The 21,094-nt window shown below is 41.9% G+C and overlaps 1 protein-coding gene and 3 long non-coding RNA genes across 4 annotated transcripts in view; 3 read left to right on the forward strand and 1 right to left on the reverse strand.

Annotated features, from left to right (window-relative positions):
• The window catches only part of LOC115588006 (B-cell receptor CD22-like), a 32,705-nt gene that overhangs the window by 10,217 nt on the left and 1,394 nt on the right, over positions 1 to 21,094 (forward strand). Inside the window, exon 8 of the mRNA XM_030428241.1 lies at positions 4,798 to 5,067. Coding sequence (XP_030284101.1) covers positions 4,798 to 5,067 — 270 coding nt within the window. The remainder of the gene's footprint in view (positions 1 to 4,797; positions 5,068 to 21,094) is intronic.
• Positions 5,852 to 13,568, forward strand: LOC115587848 (uncharacterized). Its single transcript, XR_003985200.1, has 3 exons — positions 5,852 to 5,939; positions 6,046 to 6,112; positions 13,451 to 13,568. It is a non-coding gene; the product is annotated as an uncharacterized LOC115587848 (long non-coding RNA).
• LOC115587982 (uncharacterized) lies at positions 11,059 to 20,380 on the reverse strand. Its single transcript, XR_003985256.1, has 2 exons — positions 20,217 to 20,380; positions 11,059 to 11,280 (listed from the first exon to the last, which is right to left on the reverse strand). It is a non-coding gene; the product is annotated as an uncharacterized LOC115587982 (long non-coding RNA).
• On the forward strand, positions 11,545 to 12,243 carry LOC115587923 (uncharacterized). Its single transcript, XR_003985231.1, has 2 exons — positions 11,545 to 11,892; positions 12,125 to 12,243. It is a non-coding gene; the product is annotated as an uncharacterized LOC115587923 (long non-coding RNA).

Raw genomic sequence — 21,094 nt, forward strand, 5'->3', positions numbered from 1 at the left:
CAAACTCTTTTTGTGTTTAGTCTTCAGAATAAAGGTTTTATTCATCAACAGTGGACACAAATAAAATGTGAATCACCTTGTTTTCTCTGACTGTGTTCTCAGCACTTCTTTGGTTTGTATTTTATTTAGTTGTATTTTTTGCAGTTCTTTAATTCTTGTATTGGCTCCAGCCTGCTCCTCCTGTTTTTGTTGCTTTTTGTATTTTGTATTCAGACCTCAAACTTGTTATTAAAGCTCACCTTTTGTTCCTCACCTTGCCTGCCTCCTGAGTGTCTTGTGTTTGGGTCCTCACCATTTCATGACTCATAACAATACCAACTGACCAACAATAGACCAGGCGGGGAAAAAATCTCTGATGGTGGAGCTGAAGAAGTACTGTTTAATTTGTGAACAACTGAACTCTATCACAGGTTCTGTGGACAGGCTGTTTTTCTACAACTTAATCCCAAAGACACACTGCTCAAGACCAAAGCTGTTGGACTCACAACTTGTAGTCACTGACTTCACTAACAGCCTGCTAACCTCCTGCCTGCTCCAGCTCCTGTCTCAGTGAGTCACCAGTCTGCTAACGTTGCTTCCTAGCTCCACGTAGGTCCCCCTGTCTGACTCCTTGGAGGGTCTTCTGCCCTGTGGTTGTGAGTCTCCCCTGTCAGTGCAGGTCTTGTTGATGGGTCAGTCGACACCTCTCCGACTGCTGAGGCCATGTCCACATGTACCAAAACAATCTTTTTTCCCCCCCATCTTCCTTGGCATCATTTCAAGAATTTTTGGATTGAAACAGATCCACTGAAAACGACTCAACACGCTTTAATTCATATTCCAGGCCGAACCCCTTCCAACTCTGCTGCTGCTCTCGTGGCCTCCAGCATGTCATGGTTTGATATTAAAGCTTGCCTCATGTTCTTTACCTGCCTGCCACGCTGACTGCCTTCTCACTATTGTTGCTCCATGTAACTTCTAGTTTATTGTCTAAACATCAGCTCACACACACTCTGATGAATGTCTGCTTTAGGCTTTCTAATTGAATCAAAGCTCAGATTAAAATCAAGGCGGACTGAACCTTTGCTGTTCTGCTGCCTCAACTTTGGAACAATATCACATTTAGTGTTCAATTGGCTGATACGTCCATGTTTTTGAATGCATCGTGTTTTAAAGCAACAGTAAGAATCATTTCTGAGGCGTTCGTCTCTACATACATGTTAATAATATAAAGAGGAAGGAAGCCAGCCAGTTAACACCTCGATGTGTGTATAAGACAAGTGAACCAACCAGAGAGAGACAAACTGTCTCGTGACCGCGTCTTCCCTCTTTATGTAGAAGTGTTTGGTGAGATGAACTGACATTCAGGACTTCTCATGTATGTGATCGACCTGCTGATTTAACAGACGTGAGGAGAAGCTATGAGTTTAACAGCAGCAGCGAGTGGATTTGTTGTTGTCCTTCTCTCTGTACAAGGTACTGTACGTCTACATTCATACTGTAAGACTGTTAGCATGGTGGTTTTATAGTAAAGATCTGATGTGCAACAGTGCACAGTTAGAGATAGTAAAGCTGTATTTGTGTGGATGTACAGTGACTGTACATACTGTACATTAACAATGGAAAAATCTAAAGAGAGAATCTGTTAAATAAAATGAATCGCTCTGAGGAACTTCCTCCATCGTTTAAACTTCCTCCAAACTCAACTTGAGCCTGCGTTCGTAGGTGTTAGAGGCTGGTCGATGTGCTCCGATAGTATAATTAACACAGGAACCAAAGTTCAGAAATAACACAAATCTCTATCATGTCTTTCACGTCAAGAGAAATTAAATACCATTAGAGTAACAAGATGAAGAACAAGTGTACATCACACAAATTTGTATTAAGAATGTGACTAAAATGAGAGAATAAAGTGGAGATGCTGCTTGTAGTAATGAAGCCACAGAGAATTATCAGCTGACTCCAGTTCCTGTCAGCTTCACAGAGTTTGATTTTGTTTTATTTTTATTATAACTTTATTGTTTGAGTTCACTCTTAGTGCTCTCATCAGCCTCGTTTCCTGTTTTCAGTGAAACATCTCTAAAAACCAGCTGTACACTACCTGCCCAGCACCAAACAACAGACAGAGTTAGCATCTCGCTGGAGACCAAAGTAGAGTATTTAGCTGCTAGACAGATATTTTATCAGTATTTGTGAGTATTTCTTGCTTCAGGATGAATTTGTCAGTGTTTTCTATCTGTGAGAAAAGTTGCTCACACCTCAGAGTTCTGCATTTCTCTGCAGATGTCATTCACACTCTGCAGCAGCCTGACCACAGGAAGATAACCAGCAGACACTTGTTTCATGCGTCACACATTTCTTAGGAGTACTTCTCTCTAAGTGTTGTGTTAAAGTACACAGTGTCAACACATTGTTGCTCCTTCACTGCAGCCTCTGTGTGATGTCCGTCCTCAGTGCTCTCAGAGATCATGAGCACATCTTTCACTGCTCCTTTGCTTTAAATATTCTCATGTAAACCTTAATGATTTGTTCATTTCTCCACACCTCTGTCGACTTTGTCATGAACCACAATTACCACTGAAACTTTATTTACAGTATCAACCCATTTTTAAAATAGACCTGTAGAGAAAAATGTGATACAAATCAAGTCTTACGTACCGTTCTAGTTAAGACAACATTTACTACTGTGAACCTGTGAGACTTAACATGAAAATTCCTTTACAAAACTGTCTGAAGGCCTTTACTCGCCCACCAAACACAAGTTTGTATGAAGAGAGCCACAGTGTGTTGAGAAGTGTAGCATCACAGACTGAAGCTCCTTCACTACAGTGAAAATCTGTCTCATGATGATGTTTAGAGTCTGATTGTAGTTTCTGATGTTCTCTGTGTTACAGTGATACAGGGTCAGGATGGCTGGGGAGTGACTTACAGCTCTACTGAGATCTGTGCCTTAAAAGGATCATCAGTGGAAATAAACTGCACCTACACATACCCATCCAGATTATTTGGCCGTGATACTGAAGTTAAAGAAACATTCTGGTTTTCTAAACTGAGTGGAAAACCACCTGTGGATCTGAGAACAGACTCAGATTATCAAGATCGTGTTGAGTACAGTTGTTCTGAGAAGAGCTGCGCTCTGAGAATCACAGACCTGAGAGAGAGCGACTCAGCTGAGTACAAGTTCATGTTCATAACAAACCAACCAGGTGGGAGATATACTGGTTCACCTGGAGTCACTTTGAAGACCACAGGTAACATTTGCATTCATACTTTAATTATTGTACAACAATAATATAAATGTGTTGTGTGTGTATGTTGACAAGTTGTATGAAATGAAAGTCTTGTTTCCTCTTCACATCCAGATCTCCAGGTGAAGGTGAACACATCCTCATATAAGCGGAGAGAGCTGAAGTGTCACAGCAGTTGTCGTCTACCTGATCATTCTTCCTACATCTGGTACATAACTGGACAGAAAATTCAGTCACAAACATCTTCTACTTATTCAGTCAACTTTTATCCTGCTGACAGTTATTCCTGTGCCGTTGAAGGACATGAGGATTTCCCCTCTCCTCCAGTGTGTGAGTTTACTACACTAACATAACACCATCTGATGGAGTCTGATAACTACATGTATTTTAATATGGAGACCTTCATCGTGACTCTTCATCAACTCTGGTTTAAAAATGATCCAAACTTTGTTTTATCTTTCAGGCATTGAAGGTCAAACCTGCAACAGAGTGATTTACACTGACAGAAGCATCTGTGCCTCCAAAGGCTCATCAGTGGACATTTCTTGCACTTACAGCAGTTATCAAACTATCAGATCTAAATTCTGGTTCAGTCCTGAACGTTCTCATCAGTGGCAGAGTCCTTCACAGCCTGAGGACCTTAGTGAAGACTCCCAGTTTGCAGGTCGTGTTCAGGTCCTTGAATCAGAGAGAGGACGCTCCACTCTGAGAATCACTGACCTGACAGAGAGTGATTCAGCTCAGTATCACTTCAAATTCAATACCATAAACTTAGAATGGAGGAGTAGTTTACCTGGTACAGCTCTGACTGTCACAGGTACTGATGAACTCTCACTGATGTAAAACATCAACATAGTACATTTAGAAACAGTGAACATGTTGAAAATGATGGATCATCATGAGTTTGTGTAATAATTACTGTTGTGTTGGCACTAATGTTCACTGCTAGTTCTAGGCATAGTAACTGTTGTGTTGTCGTGTGTGTACATCTATCAGTGATTTCTGTTAGAACCAGTGATAATAATATTGTTTCTTGTTCTCATATCCAGCTCTGCAGATGCAGGTGACCAGAATAACAGTCCACCAGTCTGATACTGAGGCAGAGCTGAAGTGTCACAGCAGCTGCAGTCCAGCTGGTCGTCTTTCCTACATCTGGTTCAAGAACAGACAGAAAGTCACAGGGGTGGAGACATCTTCTTTTAAAGGCCGGGTTTATCCTGGAGACATCATCTCTTGTGCTTTGAAAGGACATGAGAACTACGGCTCTCCTCCAGTCTGTGAGTTTGATCCACTGTATCAGGAAAAAACACAAATACACACTGGCTAGAGATTGCAGATGGACACATGAGTTAAGAACTAAAAGTACAAATCATATTTATTGGCTGTCAGTTTCCACCAGCTGGAGTCTGACCAGGGACAGCTCCATGATCAGCTCTCTAGACAGCCACTGTGACAAATAGAGACAATTACAACAGAAACAGAGAAAAATAAATTTCAATCACAACAGTCAATTGTCTGTGATAACATGTTCTCATTTTCCATTAATACATGTTCATGTTTTCTCCTCCAGATGCTCCAAAGCTTCCCTCTGTGTCAGTGAGTCCCTCTGCTGAGATAGTGGAGGGCAGTTCAGTGACTCTGACCTGTAGCAGTGATGCTAACCCAGCAGCTAATTACACCTGGTACAAGAAGAATGGAGATCCAGACCTTCATCCTCTCAGTAAAGAACCACAGCTTGTCTTCAGCTCCATCCAGTCCTCTGACTCTGGAGAGTATTACTGTACAGCTGAGAACGAGCTGGGGAGCAGGACGTCTGAATACATCTCTATTGATGTGACATGTGAGTTTTATTCTTAAGATAAAATATCTCTTAAATCTGTCCAGTCGAATGTTTTTTTGCCACACATTCTCAGCTGTAATTCCTTGAGCAGCTCCAAGAGACTTGAGATCTTTCATGCAGTTTCCTGACCAGATTGGAACAGTGCTACACACAGCCGTTCACAGTCTGTGATTCAAATAGCATATGAACTACTGTAATAACACATTTAACGTAGAATAATCTTTTTACATCTCTCCTCCAGATGCTCCAAGACTTCCCTCTGTGTCAGTGAGTCCCTCTGCTGAGATAGTGGAGGGCAGTTCAGTGACTCTGACCTGTAGCAGTGATGCTAACCCAGCAGCTAATTACACCTGGTACAAGAAGAATGGAGATCCAGACCTTCAACCTCTCAGTAAAGAACCACAGCTTGTCTTCAGCTTCATCCAGTCCTCTGACTCTGGAGAGTATTACTGTACAGCTGAGAACGAGCTGGGGAGGAGGATGTCTGAATACATCTCTATCTTTGTGAGAAGTGAGAGAAACACTTTATATAAATATAAAAACCAAATTGAATATGTTCAGTTTTTACAGGAGAAGATTCTTCTGATCACATCTATTCTCTTTAAATCCCATGAATGCCACTTTAGTAACAAACACTTTAACTAGAACAACACCTCTCCTCCATCACAATAAGTCGTTGATTAACAGACAGTAACACCTGGGAAACTGATTAATGAATCTAACCCTACTAGTGAGGTCCACTACAGTCTATCTAATATCTGTCTACCTCCATTTCCAGGGAGCTCAACAACAACAGTAATGATAAATATCATCAGGTTGATTCTGGTGGTTCTGATGTCGGTTCTGCTGCTTCTGTTTTGTCTGTGGATGAGGTGAAACTACAAACATTAACATCAACTGATCTGTTACTTTGAATGTTTACTTTCACGTTTCTGAGTTTTTAATGACCATTTTTGTTTGTTTGTCGATTTCCTTCAGGAAGAAGAAAACTCTGAGCTCCACCACTGAACAAAATGAGCCCATAGAGACTGTGGAGATGAGAGAGGTATTGGACCACAGTGACAAGAAATTATCACATTTACTGTCGATGTTTTCATAACAAAGATCAAGTTTAAGGAAACAGTTCTGCTTTAAACATGTCTGAGTTTGTTGTCATTTAAAATCTAATTGTGTCCACGTTCCATTTATGAGGCCTTTGACTCTCATCTTGTTGTCTCTCCCCATCATTGGAGTCTGATCCTGATTACAGCAACATCTCACCTTTGAACAGAGAAACTGCAGCATGTGGCAGAAGTTCTGAGTAGCATGCAGCTTTATGTTTACCTGTGCAGGTACTTTACATAATTTAAGGATTATACTTGATGTGCAACATGCTATTTGATCTTTTAATGCTCCTAATATAACATTTTAATCTAATGCAGTAACTTGTTTTGAAGAGATATTGATTGTTCTATCACATCACACCTGTCCTGGTAGAGAAAGACATGTGGAACAGGAAGCACAGTATCTCACAGCATGTACATTATATATTAAACACATTGACATGTAACATGAGCCCAGCTCTATCACTCTGTAGCTGTAACATGTTCAAAGTACTGCAGTGGCTGATTGAAATAAACATCCAGCTTCCAACAACAACTCTGTAGTTTGAACATCATGTCAGTTCTGTCTCTGTGCTGCAGAGGGCGACACTGTGCAGAAAGTTTTGGATTTCAGCTTTAAACAAACTCTTTTTGTGTTTAGTCTTCAGAATAAAGGTTTTATTCATCAACAGTGGACACAAATAAAATATGAATCACTTTGTTTTCTCTGACTGTGTTCTCAGCGCTTTTTTGGTTTGTATTTTATTTAGTTGTTGTATTTTTTGCAGTTCTTTAATTCTTGTATTGGCTCCTGCCTGCTCCTCCTGTTGCTGATGCTTTTTGTAGTTTTGTATTTTGTATTCAGACCTCAGCTTGTTATTAAAGCTCAGCTTTTGTTCCTCACCTTGCCTGCCTCCTGAGTGTCTTGTGTTTGGGTCCTCACCATTTCATGACTCATAACAATACCAACTGACCAACAATGGACCAGGTGGGGAAAAAATCTCTGATGGTGGAGCTGAAGAAGTACTGCTTAATTTGTGAACAACTGAACTCTATAACAGGTTCTGTGGACAGGCTGTTTTTCCACAACTTAATCCCAAAGACACTCTGCTCAAGACCAAAGCTGCTGGACTCACAACTTGTAGTCACTGACTTCACTAACAGCCTGCTAACCTCCTGCCTGCTCCAGCTCCTGTCTCAGTGAGTCACCAGCCTGCTAACGTTGCTTCCTAGCACCGCAGAGGTCCCCCTGTTTGTCTCCTTGGAGGGTCTTCTGCCCTGTGGTTGTGAGTCTCCCCTGTTGATGCAGGTCTTGTTGATGGGTCAGTAAACACCTCTCCGACCGCTGAGGCCATGTCCACACATACCAAAACAATCTTTTTTTCCCCCCCCCCGTCTTCCTTGGCATTGTTTCAAGAATTTTTGCATTGAAACAGATCCATTGAAATCGACTCAACACGCTTTAATTCATATTCCAGGCCGAACCCCTTACAACTCCGCTGCTGCTCTCGTGGCCTCCAGCATGTCATGGTTTGATATTAAAGCTTGCCTCATGTTCTTTACCTGCCTGCCACGCTGACTGCCTTCTCACTATTGTTGCTACATGTAACTTCTAGTTTATTGTCTAAACATTAGCTCACACACACTCTGACGAATGTCTGCTTTAGTCTTTTTAATTGAATCAAAGCTCAGATTAAAATCAAGGCTGACTGAACCTTTGCTGTTTTGCTGCCTCAACTTTGGAACAACATCACATTTAGTGTTCAATTGGCTGATACGTACACGTTTTTGAATGCATCGTGTTTTAAAGCAACAGTAAGAATCATTTCAGAGGCGTTCGTCTCTACATACATGTTAATAATATAAAGAGGAAGGAAGCCAGCCAGTTAACACCTCGATGTGTGTTTAAGACAAGTGAACCAACCAGAGAGAGACAAACTGTCTCGTGACCGCGTCTTCCCTCTTTATGTAGAAGTGTTTGGTGAGATGAGCTGACATTCAGTACTTCTCATGTATGTGATCGACCTGCTGATTCAACAGACGTGAGGAGAAGCTATGAGTTTAACAGCAGCAGCGAGTGGATTTGTTGTTGTCCTTCTCTCTGTACAAGGTACTGTACGTCTACACTTATACTGTTAGACTGTTAGCATGGTGGTTTTATAGTAAAGATTTGATGTGCAACAGTGCACAGTTAGAGATGGTAAAGCTGTATTTGTGTGGATGTACAGTGACAGTACATACTGTACATTAACAATGGAAAAATCTGAAGAGAAAATCTGTTAAATAAAATGAATCGCTCTGAGGAACTTCCTCCATCGTTCAAACTTCCTCCAAACTGAACTTGAGCTGCGTTCGTAGGTGTTAGAGGCTGGTCGATGTGCTCTGATAGCATAATTAACACAGGAACCACAGTTCAGAAATAACACAAATCTCTATCATGTCTTTCACGTCAAGAGAAATTAAATACCATTAGAGTCACTAGATGAGGAACAAGTATACATCAGACAAATTTGTATTAAGAATGTGACTAAAATGAGAGAATAAAGTGGAGATGCTGCTTGTAGTAATGAAGCCACAGAGAATTATCAGCTGACTCCAGTTCCTGTCAGCTTCACAGAGTTTGATTTTGTTTTATTTTTATAACTTTATTGTGTTAGTTCACTCTTAGTGCTCTCATCAGCCTCATTTCCTGTTTTCAGTGAAACATCTCTAATAACCAGCTGTACACTACCTGCCCAGCACCAAACAACAGACAGAGTTAGCATCTCGCTGGAGACCAAAGTAGAGTATTTAGCTGCTAGACAGATATTTTATCAGTATTTATGAGTATTTCTTGCTTCAAGATACATTTGTCAGTGTTTTCTATCTGTGAGAAAAGTTGCTCACACCTCAGAGTTCTGCATTTCTCTGCTGATGTCATTCACACTCTGCCCAGCCTGAACACAGGAAGATAACCAGCAGACATGCGTCACACTTTTCTTAGAAGTACTTCTCTCTAAGTGTTGTGTTAAAGTACACAGTGTCAACACATTGTTGCTCCTTCACTGCAGCCTCTGTGTGATGTCGTCCTCAGTGCTCTCAGAGATCATGTGCACATCTTTCACTGTTCCTTTGCTTTAAATATTCTCATGTAAACCTCAATGATTTGTACATTTCTTCATACCTCTGTCGACTTTGTCATGAACCACAAATGCATCTGAAACTTTATTTACAGTATCAACCCAATTTTAAAACAGACCTGAAGAGAAACGTGTGATACAGAACAAGCCTTACGTACCGTTCTAGTTAAGATGACAGAGACCAAAAAACATGTTGATGAATTTTCATTCATCTGATGGTGAGAAAGGAGACTCAGGAGACATGATGCCTTACACTGAAGTAATTAATGAAGCTCCATTTGTTATGAATTTGATCTGAACCCAGAAGCACAACCCAAACCACGCATGACAGTGAACAATTATTCTTTTAATGAACAGCAAGGTGAGAATAGTGCGAGAGGTGGTGCGAGGTCCCAGGGTCCCGACGTGTCTTGTAGAATCACCAGGAGTGACGAGGGTGAAGGTGTCGTGGCGTGGCGAGGTGTGGTGAAGTCTGTCTTCCCGAGCGTACTCGCTTGGCAGGGAAACGCAGGAGATGAGACAGCGTGCAGGCCGAATCCACAGGCAGGCAGAACAGCAGCAAATACAAGGTACGACGAAGGCACGGCAATCTGGAGCAAAGCAGGAGAGGCACAGGGACATTGGCTACACAAGCTAATCACAGAATGTAGCGACAAAAACTTATACTGGAGAGCCAAGGTGCGAACAACCACAGAGACTGATGAAACGATCTGGCAGCCAGCAGTAGGGATCCCAGAGCTTTTAAAGGGAGTTGATTGAAGATAGGATCCACCTGGCTGCTGACTGTGGAGCGCAAACCGGCCCACATGCAGGCACACAGAACAGACAGGGGAAGGGACACAGGAGGAAAACAGGGAGACACACATACACAAGAGGGCAGGGCTGCCATGATGGAATCATGACACTATTGAGGAGAACAAAGCTCAACAGTACATGTAGTGAGACAGTGTATTGTTTCACCAGTGCTGAAGGACACTTCCTGTTCTCTGACTATTTAACCTGCTGGAATACTGCTTGTTTAAGTCACGTTGTAATTGATGGAAGAATATGGTTTTTGTTCAATCGTGAAGTTTGTGTGTTTCTCGTATGAGATATAGTGAAGGTTAGTGAAGGCACAGGAACCTCTGACCACACAGAAGTCTGTGACCTCGATCATGACCTCAGGGTGACTCTACCTCCTCTGTAAGTAGAGTGGGAGATGTATACAGACACATTTACTACTATGAACCTGTGAAACTGAACATATGAAGATTCCTTTACAAAACCGTCTGAAGGCCTTTACTCGCCCACCAAACACAAGTTTGTATGAAGAGAGCCACAGTGTGTTGAGAAGTGTAGCTTCACAAACTGAAGCTCCTTCACTGCAGTGAAAATCTGTCTCCTGAGGATGTTTAGAGTCTGATTGTAGTTTCTGATGTTCTCTGTGTTACAGTGATACAGGGTCAGGATGACTGGGGAGTGACTTACAGCTCTACTGAGATCTGTGCCTTAAAAGGATCAACAGTGGACATGAGCTGCACCTACACATACCCATCCAGAAAAGATGGTGTTGATACTGAAGTTAAGGAAACAGTCTGGTTTATCAAGGAGGGAAGAAATCAACCTGTGGATCTGAGAACAGACTCAGATTATCAAGATCGTGTTGAGTACAGTTGTTCTGAGAAGAGCTGCACTCTGAGAATCACAGACCTGAGAGAGAGCGACTCAGCTGAGTACAAGTTCAAGTTCATAACAAACCAACCAGGTGGGAGATATACTGGTTCACCTGGAGTCACTTTGAGGATCAAAGGTAACATTTTCATTCACATTTTAATTATTTCCAAATGTTCAACATCTAGACAACAATAATATAAATGTCTTGTGTGTGTTTGTTGACAGTTTGTCTAAAATAACATTCTTGTTCCTTCTTCACATCCAGATCTCCAGGTGAAGGTGACAGCATCCTCACTTTCTCCCTGGAAAGACCTGAACTGTCAGAGCAGTTGTCGTCTACCTGATCATTCTTCCTACATCTGGTACAAGAATGGACAGAAAATTCAGTCAGGAACATCTTCTACTTATTCATTCTATGGTTCTTCTCCAGACAGTTATTCCTGTGCTGTTAAAGGACATGAGGATTTCCTCTCTCCTCCAGTGTGTGAGTTTACTACACTAACATAACACCATCTGATGGAGTCTGATAACTACATGTATTTTAATATGGAGACCTTCATTGTGACTCTTCATCAACTCTGGTTTAAAAATGATCCAAACTTTGTTTTATCTTTCAGGTGTCCAATATCAAACCTGCAGCAGAGTGATTTACACTGACAGAAGCATCTGTGCCTCCAAAGGCTCATCAGTGTACATTTCTTGCACTTACAGCAGTTATGACACTATCAGATCTAAATTCTGGTTCAGTTCTGAACGTTCTCATCAGTGGCAGAGTCCTTCACAGCCTGAGGACCTTAGTGAAGACTCCCAGTTTGCAGGTCGTGTTCAGGTCCTTGAATCAGAGACAGGACGCTCCACTCTGAGAATCACTGACCTGACAGAGAGTGATTCAGCTCAGTATCACTTCAAATTCACAACAGGATGGTTTGAATGGAGGAGTAGTTTACCTGGTACAACTCTGACTGTCACAGGTACTGATGAACACACACTGATGTAAAACATCAACATAGAACATTTAGAAACAGAGCACATGTTGAAAATGATGGATCATCATGAGTTTGTGTAATAATTACTGTTGTGTTGGCACTAACGTTCACTGCTAGTTCTAGGAATAGTAACTGTTGTGTTGTCGTGTGTGTACATCTATCAGTGATTTCTGTTAGAACCAGTGATAATAATATTGTTTCTTGTTCTCATATCCAGCTCTGCAGGTGCAGGTGAGCAGAATAACAGTCCACCAGTCTGATACTGAGGCAGAGCTGAAGTGTCACAGCAGCTGCAGTCCAGCTGGTCGTCTTTCCTACGTCTGGTTCAAGAACGGAAAGGAAGTCACAGGGGAGGAGACATCTTCTTTTAAAGGCCGGGTTTATCCTGGAGACATCATCTCTTGTGCTTTGAAAGGACATGAGAACTACGGCTCTCCTCCAGTCTGTGAGTTTGATCCACTGTATCAGGAAAAAAACACATACATTTCAATCACAAGAGTCAATTGTCTGATAACATATTCTAATTTTTCATAAATACATGTTCATATCTCCTCCAGATGCTCCAAGACTTCCCTCTGTGTCAGTGAGTCCCTCTGCTGAGATAGTGGAGGGCAGTTCAGTGACTCTGACCTGTAGCAGTGATGCTAACCCAGCAGCTAATTACACCTGGTACAAGAAGAATGGAGATCCAGACCTTCATCCTCTCAGTAAAGATCCACAGCTTGTCTTCAGCTCCATCCAGTCCTCTGACTCTGGAGAGTATTACTGTACAGCTGAGAACGAGCTGGGGAGGAGGATGTCTGAATACATCTATATCTTTGTGAGAAGTGAGAGAAACACTTTATATAAATATAAAAACCAAATTGAATATGTTCAGCTTTTACAGGAGAAGATTCTTCTGATCACATCTATTCTCTTTAAATCCCATGAATGCCACTTTAGTAACAAACACTTTAACTAGAACAACACCTCTCCTCCATCACAATAAGTGGTTGATTAACAGACAGTAACACCTGGGAAACTGATTAATGAATCTAACCCTACTAGTGAGGTCCACTACACTCTATCTAACATCTGTCTATCTCCATTTCCAGGGAGCTCAACAACAACAGTAATGATAAATATCATCAGGTTGATTCTGCTAGTTCTGATGTCGGTTCTGCTGCTTCTGTTTTGTCTGTGGATGAGGTGAAACTACAAACATTACGTCAACTGATCTGTTACTTTGAATATTTACTTTCACGTTTTTTGAGTGTTTAATGATCATTTTTGTTCGTTTGTTGATTTCCTTCAGGAAGAAGAAAACTCTGAGCTCCACCACTGAACCAAATGAGCCCATAGAGACTGTGGAGATGATAGAGGTATTGGACCACAGTGACGAGAAATCAGCACATTTACTGTCGATGTTTTTATAGCAAAGATCAAGTTTAAGGAAACAGTTCTGCTTTAAACATGTCTGAGTTTGTTGTCATTTAAAATCTAAGTGTGTCCACGTTCCATTTATGAGGCCTTTGACTCTCATCTTGTTGTCTCTCCCCATCAGTTGGAGTCTGATCCTGATTACACCAACATCTCACCTTTGAACAGAGAAACTGCAGCATGTGGCAGAAGTTCTGAGTAGCATGCAGCTCAATGTTTACCTGTGCAGGTACGTTACATATGTGAAGGATTATACTTGATATGCAACATACTATTTTGTCTTTTAATTCTCCTGAAATAGCTTCTTATTGTAATGCGGTCACTTGTTCTGAAGAAATACTGAATGTTCTATCACATCACACCTGTCCTGGCAGAGAAAGACATGTGGAACAGGAAGCACAGTATCTCACAGCATGTACATTATATATTAAAACACATTGAAATGTAACATGAGCCCAGCTCTATCACTCTGTAGCTGTAACATGTTCAAAGTACTGCAGTGGCTGATTGAAATAAACATCCAGCTTCCAACATCTCTGTAGTTTGAACATCATGTCAGTTCCCTCTCTGTGCTGCAGAGGGCGACACTGTGCAGAAAGTTTTGGATTTCAGCTTTAAACAAACTCTTTTTGTGTTTAGTCTTCAGAATAAAGGTTTTATTCATCAACAGTGGACACAAATAAAATGTGAATCACCTTGTTTTCTCTGACTGTGTTCTCAGCACTTGTTTGGTTTGTATTTTATTCAGTTGTATTTTTTGCAGTTCTTTAATTCTTGTATTGGCTCCTGCCTGCTCCTCCTGTTTTTGTTGCTTTTTGTATTTTGTATTTTGTATTCAGACCTCAGCTTGTTATTAAAGCTCACCTTTTGTTCCTTACCTTGCCTGCCTCCTGAGTTTCTTGTGTTTGGGTCCTCACCATTTCATGACTCACCAACAACAATACCAACTGACCAACAATGGATCAGGCGGGGAAAAAATCTCTGATGTGGGAGCTGAAGAAGTACTGCTTAATTTTTGAATGACTGAACTCTATCACAGGATCTGACAGGTTTTTTTCTACAACTTAATCCCAAAGACACACTGCTCAAGACCAAGGCTGTTGGACTCACAATGTGTAGTCACTGACTTCACTAACAGCCTGCTAACCTCCTGCCTGCTCCAGCTCCTGTCTCAGGGAGCCACCAGCCTGCTAACGTTGCTTCAAAGCACCGCAGAGGTCCCCCTGTTTGTCTCCTTGGAGGGTCTTCTGCCCTCGGGTTGTGAGTCTCCCCTGTCGATGCAGGTCTTGTTGATGGGTCAGTCGACACCTCTCCAACCGCTGAGGCCATGTCCACACATACCAAAACAATCTTTTTTTTCCCCTGTCTTCTTTGGCATCTTTTCAAGAATATCTGCGTCCAAACAGATTTATTGAAGACGACTCTACATGCTGTAGTTCATATTCCAGGCCTATAGGTGGCGCTAAAAATTCGCCAAAACAGAGAAGAAGAGACGGAGCATGTGCAGAAAGCTTGCACACTGTATACAGACAGACAGTAGAAGGAGAAACCAAACACAACAAGAAGAAGAGGAAAATGGCTAGTCGGTCGTCCATAATCCTTTCATTATAGACAAGCGTAAGGGCAGAGGTGCTTAACATTTTGCCCTAATAACCCCAATAGGCTCAATATCTTCTGCAGCACGAACACAAGCATGTAGTCCGCCATTGTTGTTGTTGTTGTTGTTATGAGACGTTGCGCGGTTAAGAGGTAGAAGGCTAGAGGTCGAGGGGTGGGGCAATGGCATCAACGATACGCAAAATATGCAGAGTCGCTGACCACGCGAGAAAGCAACGGCGGCGTTTTCAATTTTTTTCACCCTGAGACCAGGTTTCAAAAAAGTATGTTTATACACAAAAGCGTTTCCATGTGGATGGAGCTACCAATCCCTGCAGACCCACCAGCAGACCCCCCAGACCATCATTCAGCAGCCTTCTCTGACATCCAGTGACACCTGCCTCATGCCATAGTCCTGGTGCCCTCTCACCTGCCTCCTGTTCTGGTGTCCAAGGGCCTCCAATGGTATCAAGACTCTGGTCCTGGGGCCTCATTTACAAACCTTGCGTGTGCACACAAGAAAACGTACGCCACTCTCTACGCACACCGTGGGATTTATAAAAAGAAAACTTGGCGGGAAAATGTGCGGTCCTCCACGCAAAAGCTGACCCGTGAGTACGCACATAACTGGGATAGGGAGAAACTGCACCACTGATGGCAGAAGAAAGGAACGGGAGAAACTGTGTGAAAATGTATTCAAAAAAAATATTTCTACAATGAATAAACAAACATACTCCCTGGAGTGCACACGGGAAACATATGATTTAGAACAATAGTAAGATAACAGTAGAGCAAATTACTTTTACACTGATATGAATGCAGTTTAATATATTAATATCCTGTATCATATTGCGCATTTCGTTTCATCTCCGTTTTCAATGCATAATGCATAAAACACTTTGTAACTGTGTTTTGTTGCCATACAAATAAAGACTATAATTATCTTGTGATGTTAATCAATTAGATTATTCTCACATGTGTAGCAGATATTACCTGATAGATGGGTATGTAAAGGCATGTATTCACAATGCGTTATGGCGCACAATGGCTGCTTTGGCACCGTTGGAGGATGTGGCAAATGGAAGGATACGGAGGGAGCGGAACTTCAGAGATCAGCAAGATCCAACAGCGATGAGTGGCTGAAGGGCCCAGCGTTAGAGAGGAGCACCCGCAGAAACCACGCCGTGCCAGTCCTGCTTCATGTGCTCACAACACTCGGGTTTCAACCGGCACATTCCAGAGGGAATTGGCTGACAGGTCAGGGATATCCCAGCCAAACTTTAGCCGTGTTATGCCAGACGTGTTCGGAGGAATAATTCGTTTGTCGCAGCAGTACATAAAGTTTCCTTATACGTGACAGTGACAGACGCTCTGCCTGTGTGACGCCAGGCGCTTTTTTCTTCCACTTTTATGGTTGATCACTTTTTTTTCACTTCGGCCACACTCTGACCTTCTGAGGCAACAGCATTTACATTTGTCTGCCACATGCTGCCACTCTAGAGCCTTTTTGGCATTGGTGACCCGACCCAACACTGTGCCCACCAAATAATACAGCCTTCCTCTTCTCCACCTCCCCGACAAGAACTTCCACCTCAAACTGAGTGAAATTGCGCTTCTTTGCCTTTCTCTCTGCTTTCGGCATGCTTTCAGTCATGAATGAATATTAATTAGGGGCGTTTCTCTGAATATTCATAGGCGACTATGGGCGTGGTATGACCCGCACACAGGTGCGCCACATTCAGAGTGGATTGTGATTTATAAAGGGCAATCGGCGTAGGACGTGCGTGCGAACTGTTTTATAAATCAGGATATTTTTGTGCTTACACACTTTCTGTGTTTCGTGCGTACGCAACCTTTTGATGTCAATCCTACGCACAGCTTTATAAATGAGGCCCATGGTCTCCAGCTTCCTGAGGGCTTCCAACTCTGCCGCTGGTCTCGTGGCCTCCAGCCGGTCATGGTTTGATAGTAAAGCCTCCCTCTTGTTCTTTACCCTGCCTGCCTCCAGAGTGTCTTCTGTTTAGGTCCTCAGTATTGTTGCTACACGTAACATCCAGTTTGTTGTCTATACATTAGCTCACACACAGTCTGATGAATGTCTGGTTTAGGCTTTTTAATTGAATCAAAGCTCAGATTAAAATCGAGGCTGACTGAACCTTTGCTGTTCTGCAGCCTCAACTTTGGAACAATATCACATTTAGTGTTCAGTTTGCTGATACGTCCATGTTTTTGAATCATGGTTGTAAAGCAACAGTAAGAATAATTTCTTCATTTCATCTTGAGGGTTTACAGGCACTCGTCTCTTCATACACGTTGATAACATAAAGAGGAAGGAAGTCAGCACAGTTAACACGATGTGTGTTTAAGATAAGTGAACCAACCAGAAAGAGACAAACTGTCTCGTGACCGCGTCTTCCCTCTTTATGTAGAAGTGTTTGGTGAGATGAGCTGACATTCAGTACTTCTCATGTATGTGATCGACCTGCTGATTTAACAGACGTGAGGAGAAGCTATGAGTTTAACAGCAGCAGCGAGTGGATTTGTTGTCGTCCTTCTCTCTGTACAAGGTACTGTACGTCTACATTTATACTGTAAGACTGTTAGCATGGTGGTTTCATAGTAAAGATCTGATGTGCAGCAGTGCACAGTTAGAGATAGTAAAGCTGTGTTTGTGTGGATGTACAGTGACAGTACATACTGTACATTAACAATGGAAAAATCTGAAGAGAAAATCTGTCAAATAAAATGAATCGCTCTGAGGAACTTCCTCCATCATTCAAACTTCCTCCAAACTCAACTTGAGCCTGCGTTCGTAGGTGTTAGAGGCTGGTCGATGTCCTCCGATAGTATAATTAACACAGGAACCAAAGTTCAGAAATAACACAAATCTCTATCATGTCTTTCACGTCAAGAGAAATTAAATACCATCAGAGTAACAAGATGAAGAACAAGTGTGCGCCACACACATTTGTATTAAAAATGTTATTAAAATGGAGAATAAAGTGGAGGTGCTACTTGTAGTAATGAAGCCACAGAGAATTATCAGCTGACTCCAGTTCCTGTCAGCTTCACAGAGTTTGATTTAGTTTTATTTTTATAACTTTATTGTTTGAGTTCACTCTTAGTGCTCTCATCAGCCTCATTTCCTGTTTTAACTGAAACATCTCTGAAAACCAGCTGTACACTACCTGCCCAGCACCAAACAACAGACAGAGTTAGCATCTCTCTGTAGACCAAAGTAGAGTATTTAGCTGCTAGACAGATATTTTATCAGTATTTGTGAGTATTTCTTGCTTTAGGATGAATTTGTCAGTGTTTTCTGTCAGTCAGAAAAGTTGCTCACGCCTGAGAGTTGTGCAATTGTCATTCACACTCTGCAGCAGCCTGACCACAGGAAGATAACCAGCAGACACTTGTTTCATGCGTCACACTTTTCTTAGAAGTACTTCTCTCTAAGTGTTGTGTTAAAGTACAGTGTCAACACATTGTTGGTCCTTCACTGCAGCCTCTGTGTGATGTCCGTCCTCAGTGCTCTCAGAGATCATGTGCACATCTTTCCTTTGCTTTAAATATTCTCATGTCAACCTTGATGATTTGTACATTTCTCCACACCTCTGTCGACTTTGTCATGAACCACAAATGCCACTGAAACTTGATTTACAGTATCAACCCATTTTTAAAACAGACCTGTAGAGAAACGTGTGATACAGAACAAGTCTTACGTACCGTTCTAGTTAAGATAACAGAGACTGTCCAAAAACCTGTTGATGAATTTTAATTCATCTGATTAACACAGGTGAGAATGGAGAGTTGAAGTCTTTAATGAAGCTCCATCGAGGAGAACAAAACTCAGTGGTGAGACTGGTGAGACAGTGTATTGCTTCACCAGTGTTGAAGGACACTTCCTGGTCTCTGACTATTTAACTCGTTGCCCGAATACTGCTTGTTTAAGTCACGTTGTAATTGAAGGAAGAATATGGTTTTTGGTCGATCGTGAAGTTTGTGTGTTTCTCGTATGAGATGAAGTGAAGTTTAGTGAAGACACAGGAACCTCTGAGCACACAGAAGTCTGTGACCCCGATCATGACCTCAGGGTGACTCTACCTCCTCTGTAAGTAGAGTGTGAGATGTATACAGACACATTTACTACTAGGAACCTGTAAGACTGAACATATGAAAATTCCTTTACAAAACCGTCTGAAGGCTGCCTTTACTCATTCACCAAACACAAGTTTGTATGAAGAGAGCCTCAGTGTGTTGAGAAGTGTAACTTCACAGACTGAAGCTCCTTCACTGCAGTGAAAATCTGTCTCCTGATGATGTTTAGAGTCTGATTGTAGTGTCTGATGTTCTCTGTGTTACAGTGATACAGGGTCAGAATGGCTGGGGAGTGACTTACAGCTCTACTGAGATCTGTGCCTTAAAAGGATCAACAGTGGAAATAAACTGCACCTACACATACCCATCCAGATTATTTGGCCGTGATAATGAAGTTAAAGAAACATTCTGGTTTACCAAAGTGAGAAGATATCAAACTGTGGATCTGAGAACAGACTCAGATTATCAAGATCGTGTTGAGTACAGTTGTTCTGAGAAGAGCTGCAGTCTGAGAATCACAGACCTGAGAGAGAGCGACTCAGCTGAGTACAAGTTCAGGTTCATTACAGACCAACCAGGTGGGAGATATACTGGTTCACCTGGAGTCACTTTGGGGATCAAAGGTAACATTTTCATTCATATTTTAATAGTTTCCAAATGTTCAACATCTGTACAACAATAATATAAATATGCTGTGTGTGTATGTTGACAGTTTGTCTAAAATAACATTCTTGTTCCAACTTCACATCCAGATCTCCAGGTGAAGGTGAGCAGATCCTCATATTCTGGCTGGAAAGAGCTGAAGTGTCACAGCAGTTGTCGTCTACCTGCTCGTTCTTCTTACATCTGGTACAAAAATGGACAGAAAATTCAGTCACAAACATCTTCTACTTATTCAGACTATTTCAACTCTGCAGACAGTTATTCCTGTGCTGTTGAAGGACATGAGGATTTCCTCTCTCCCCCAGTGTGTGAGTTTACTACACTAACATAACACCATCTGATGGAGTCTGATAACTACATGTATTTTAATATGGAGACCTTCATTGTGACTCTTCATCAACTCTGGTTTAGAAATGTTCTAAACTTTGTTTTATCTTTCAGGTGTTGATGGTCAAACCTGCAACAGAGTGATTTACACTGACAGAAGCATCTGTGCCTCCAAAGGCTCATCAGTGGACATTTCTTGCACTTACAGCAGTTTTGAAACTATCAGATCTAAATTCTGGTTCAGTCCTGAACGTTCTCATCAGTGGCAGAGTCCTTCACAGCCTGAGGACCTTAGTGAAGACTCCCAGTTTGCAGGTCGTGTTCAGGTCCTTGAATCAGAGAGAGGACGCTCCACTCTGAGAATCACTGACCTGACAGAGAGTGATTCAGCTCAGTATCACTTTAAATACACAACAAGAAACTTTGAATGGAGGAGTAGTTTACCTGGTACAACTCTGACTGTCACAGGTACTGATGAACACACACTGATGTAAAACATCAACAGAACATTTAGAAACAGAGCACATGTTGAAAATGATGGATCATCATGAGTTTGTGTAATAATTACTGTTGTGTTGGCACTAATGTTCACTGCTAGTTCTAGGAATAGTAACTGTTGTGTTGTCGTGTGTGTACATCTATCAGTGATTTCTGTTAGAACCAGTGATAATAATATTGTTTCTTGTTCTCATATCCAGCTCTGCAGGTGCAGGTGAGCAGAATAACAGTCCACCAGTCTGATACTGAGGCAGAGCTGAAGTGTCACAGCAGCTGCAGTCCAGCTGGTCGTCTTTCCTACGTCTGGTTCAAGAACGGAAAGGAAGTCACAGGGGAGGAGACATCTTCTTTTAAAGGCCGGGTTTATCCTGGAGACATCATCTCTTGTGCTTTGAAAGGACATGAGAACTACGGCTCTCCTCCAGTCTGTGAGTTTGATCCACTGTAACAGCTAAAAACACATATACATACTGACTAAAGATTGCAGAATGACACATGTGTAAAGAACTAAAAATACAAATTTTATTGATTGGCTGTCAGTTTCCACCAGCAGGAGTCTGACCAGGGACAGCTCCATGATCAGCTC

This window comes from Sparus aurata, chromosome 1 (genome assembly GCF_900880675.1).
Source record: "Sparus aurata chromosome 1, fSpaAur1.1, whole genome shotgun sequence".
NCBI classification, from domain to species: Eukaryota; Metazoa; Chordata; class Actinopteri; order Spariformes; family Sparidae; genus Sparus; species Sparus aurata.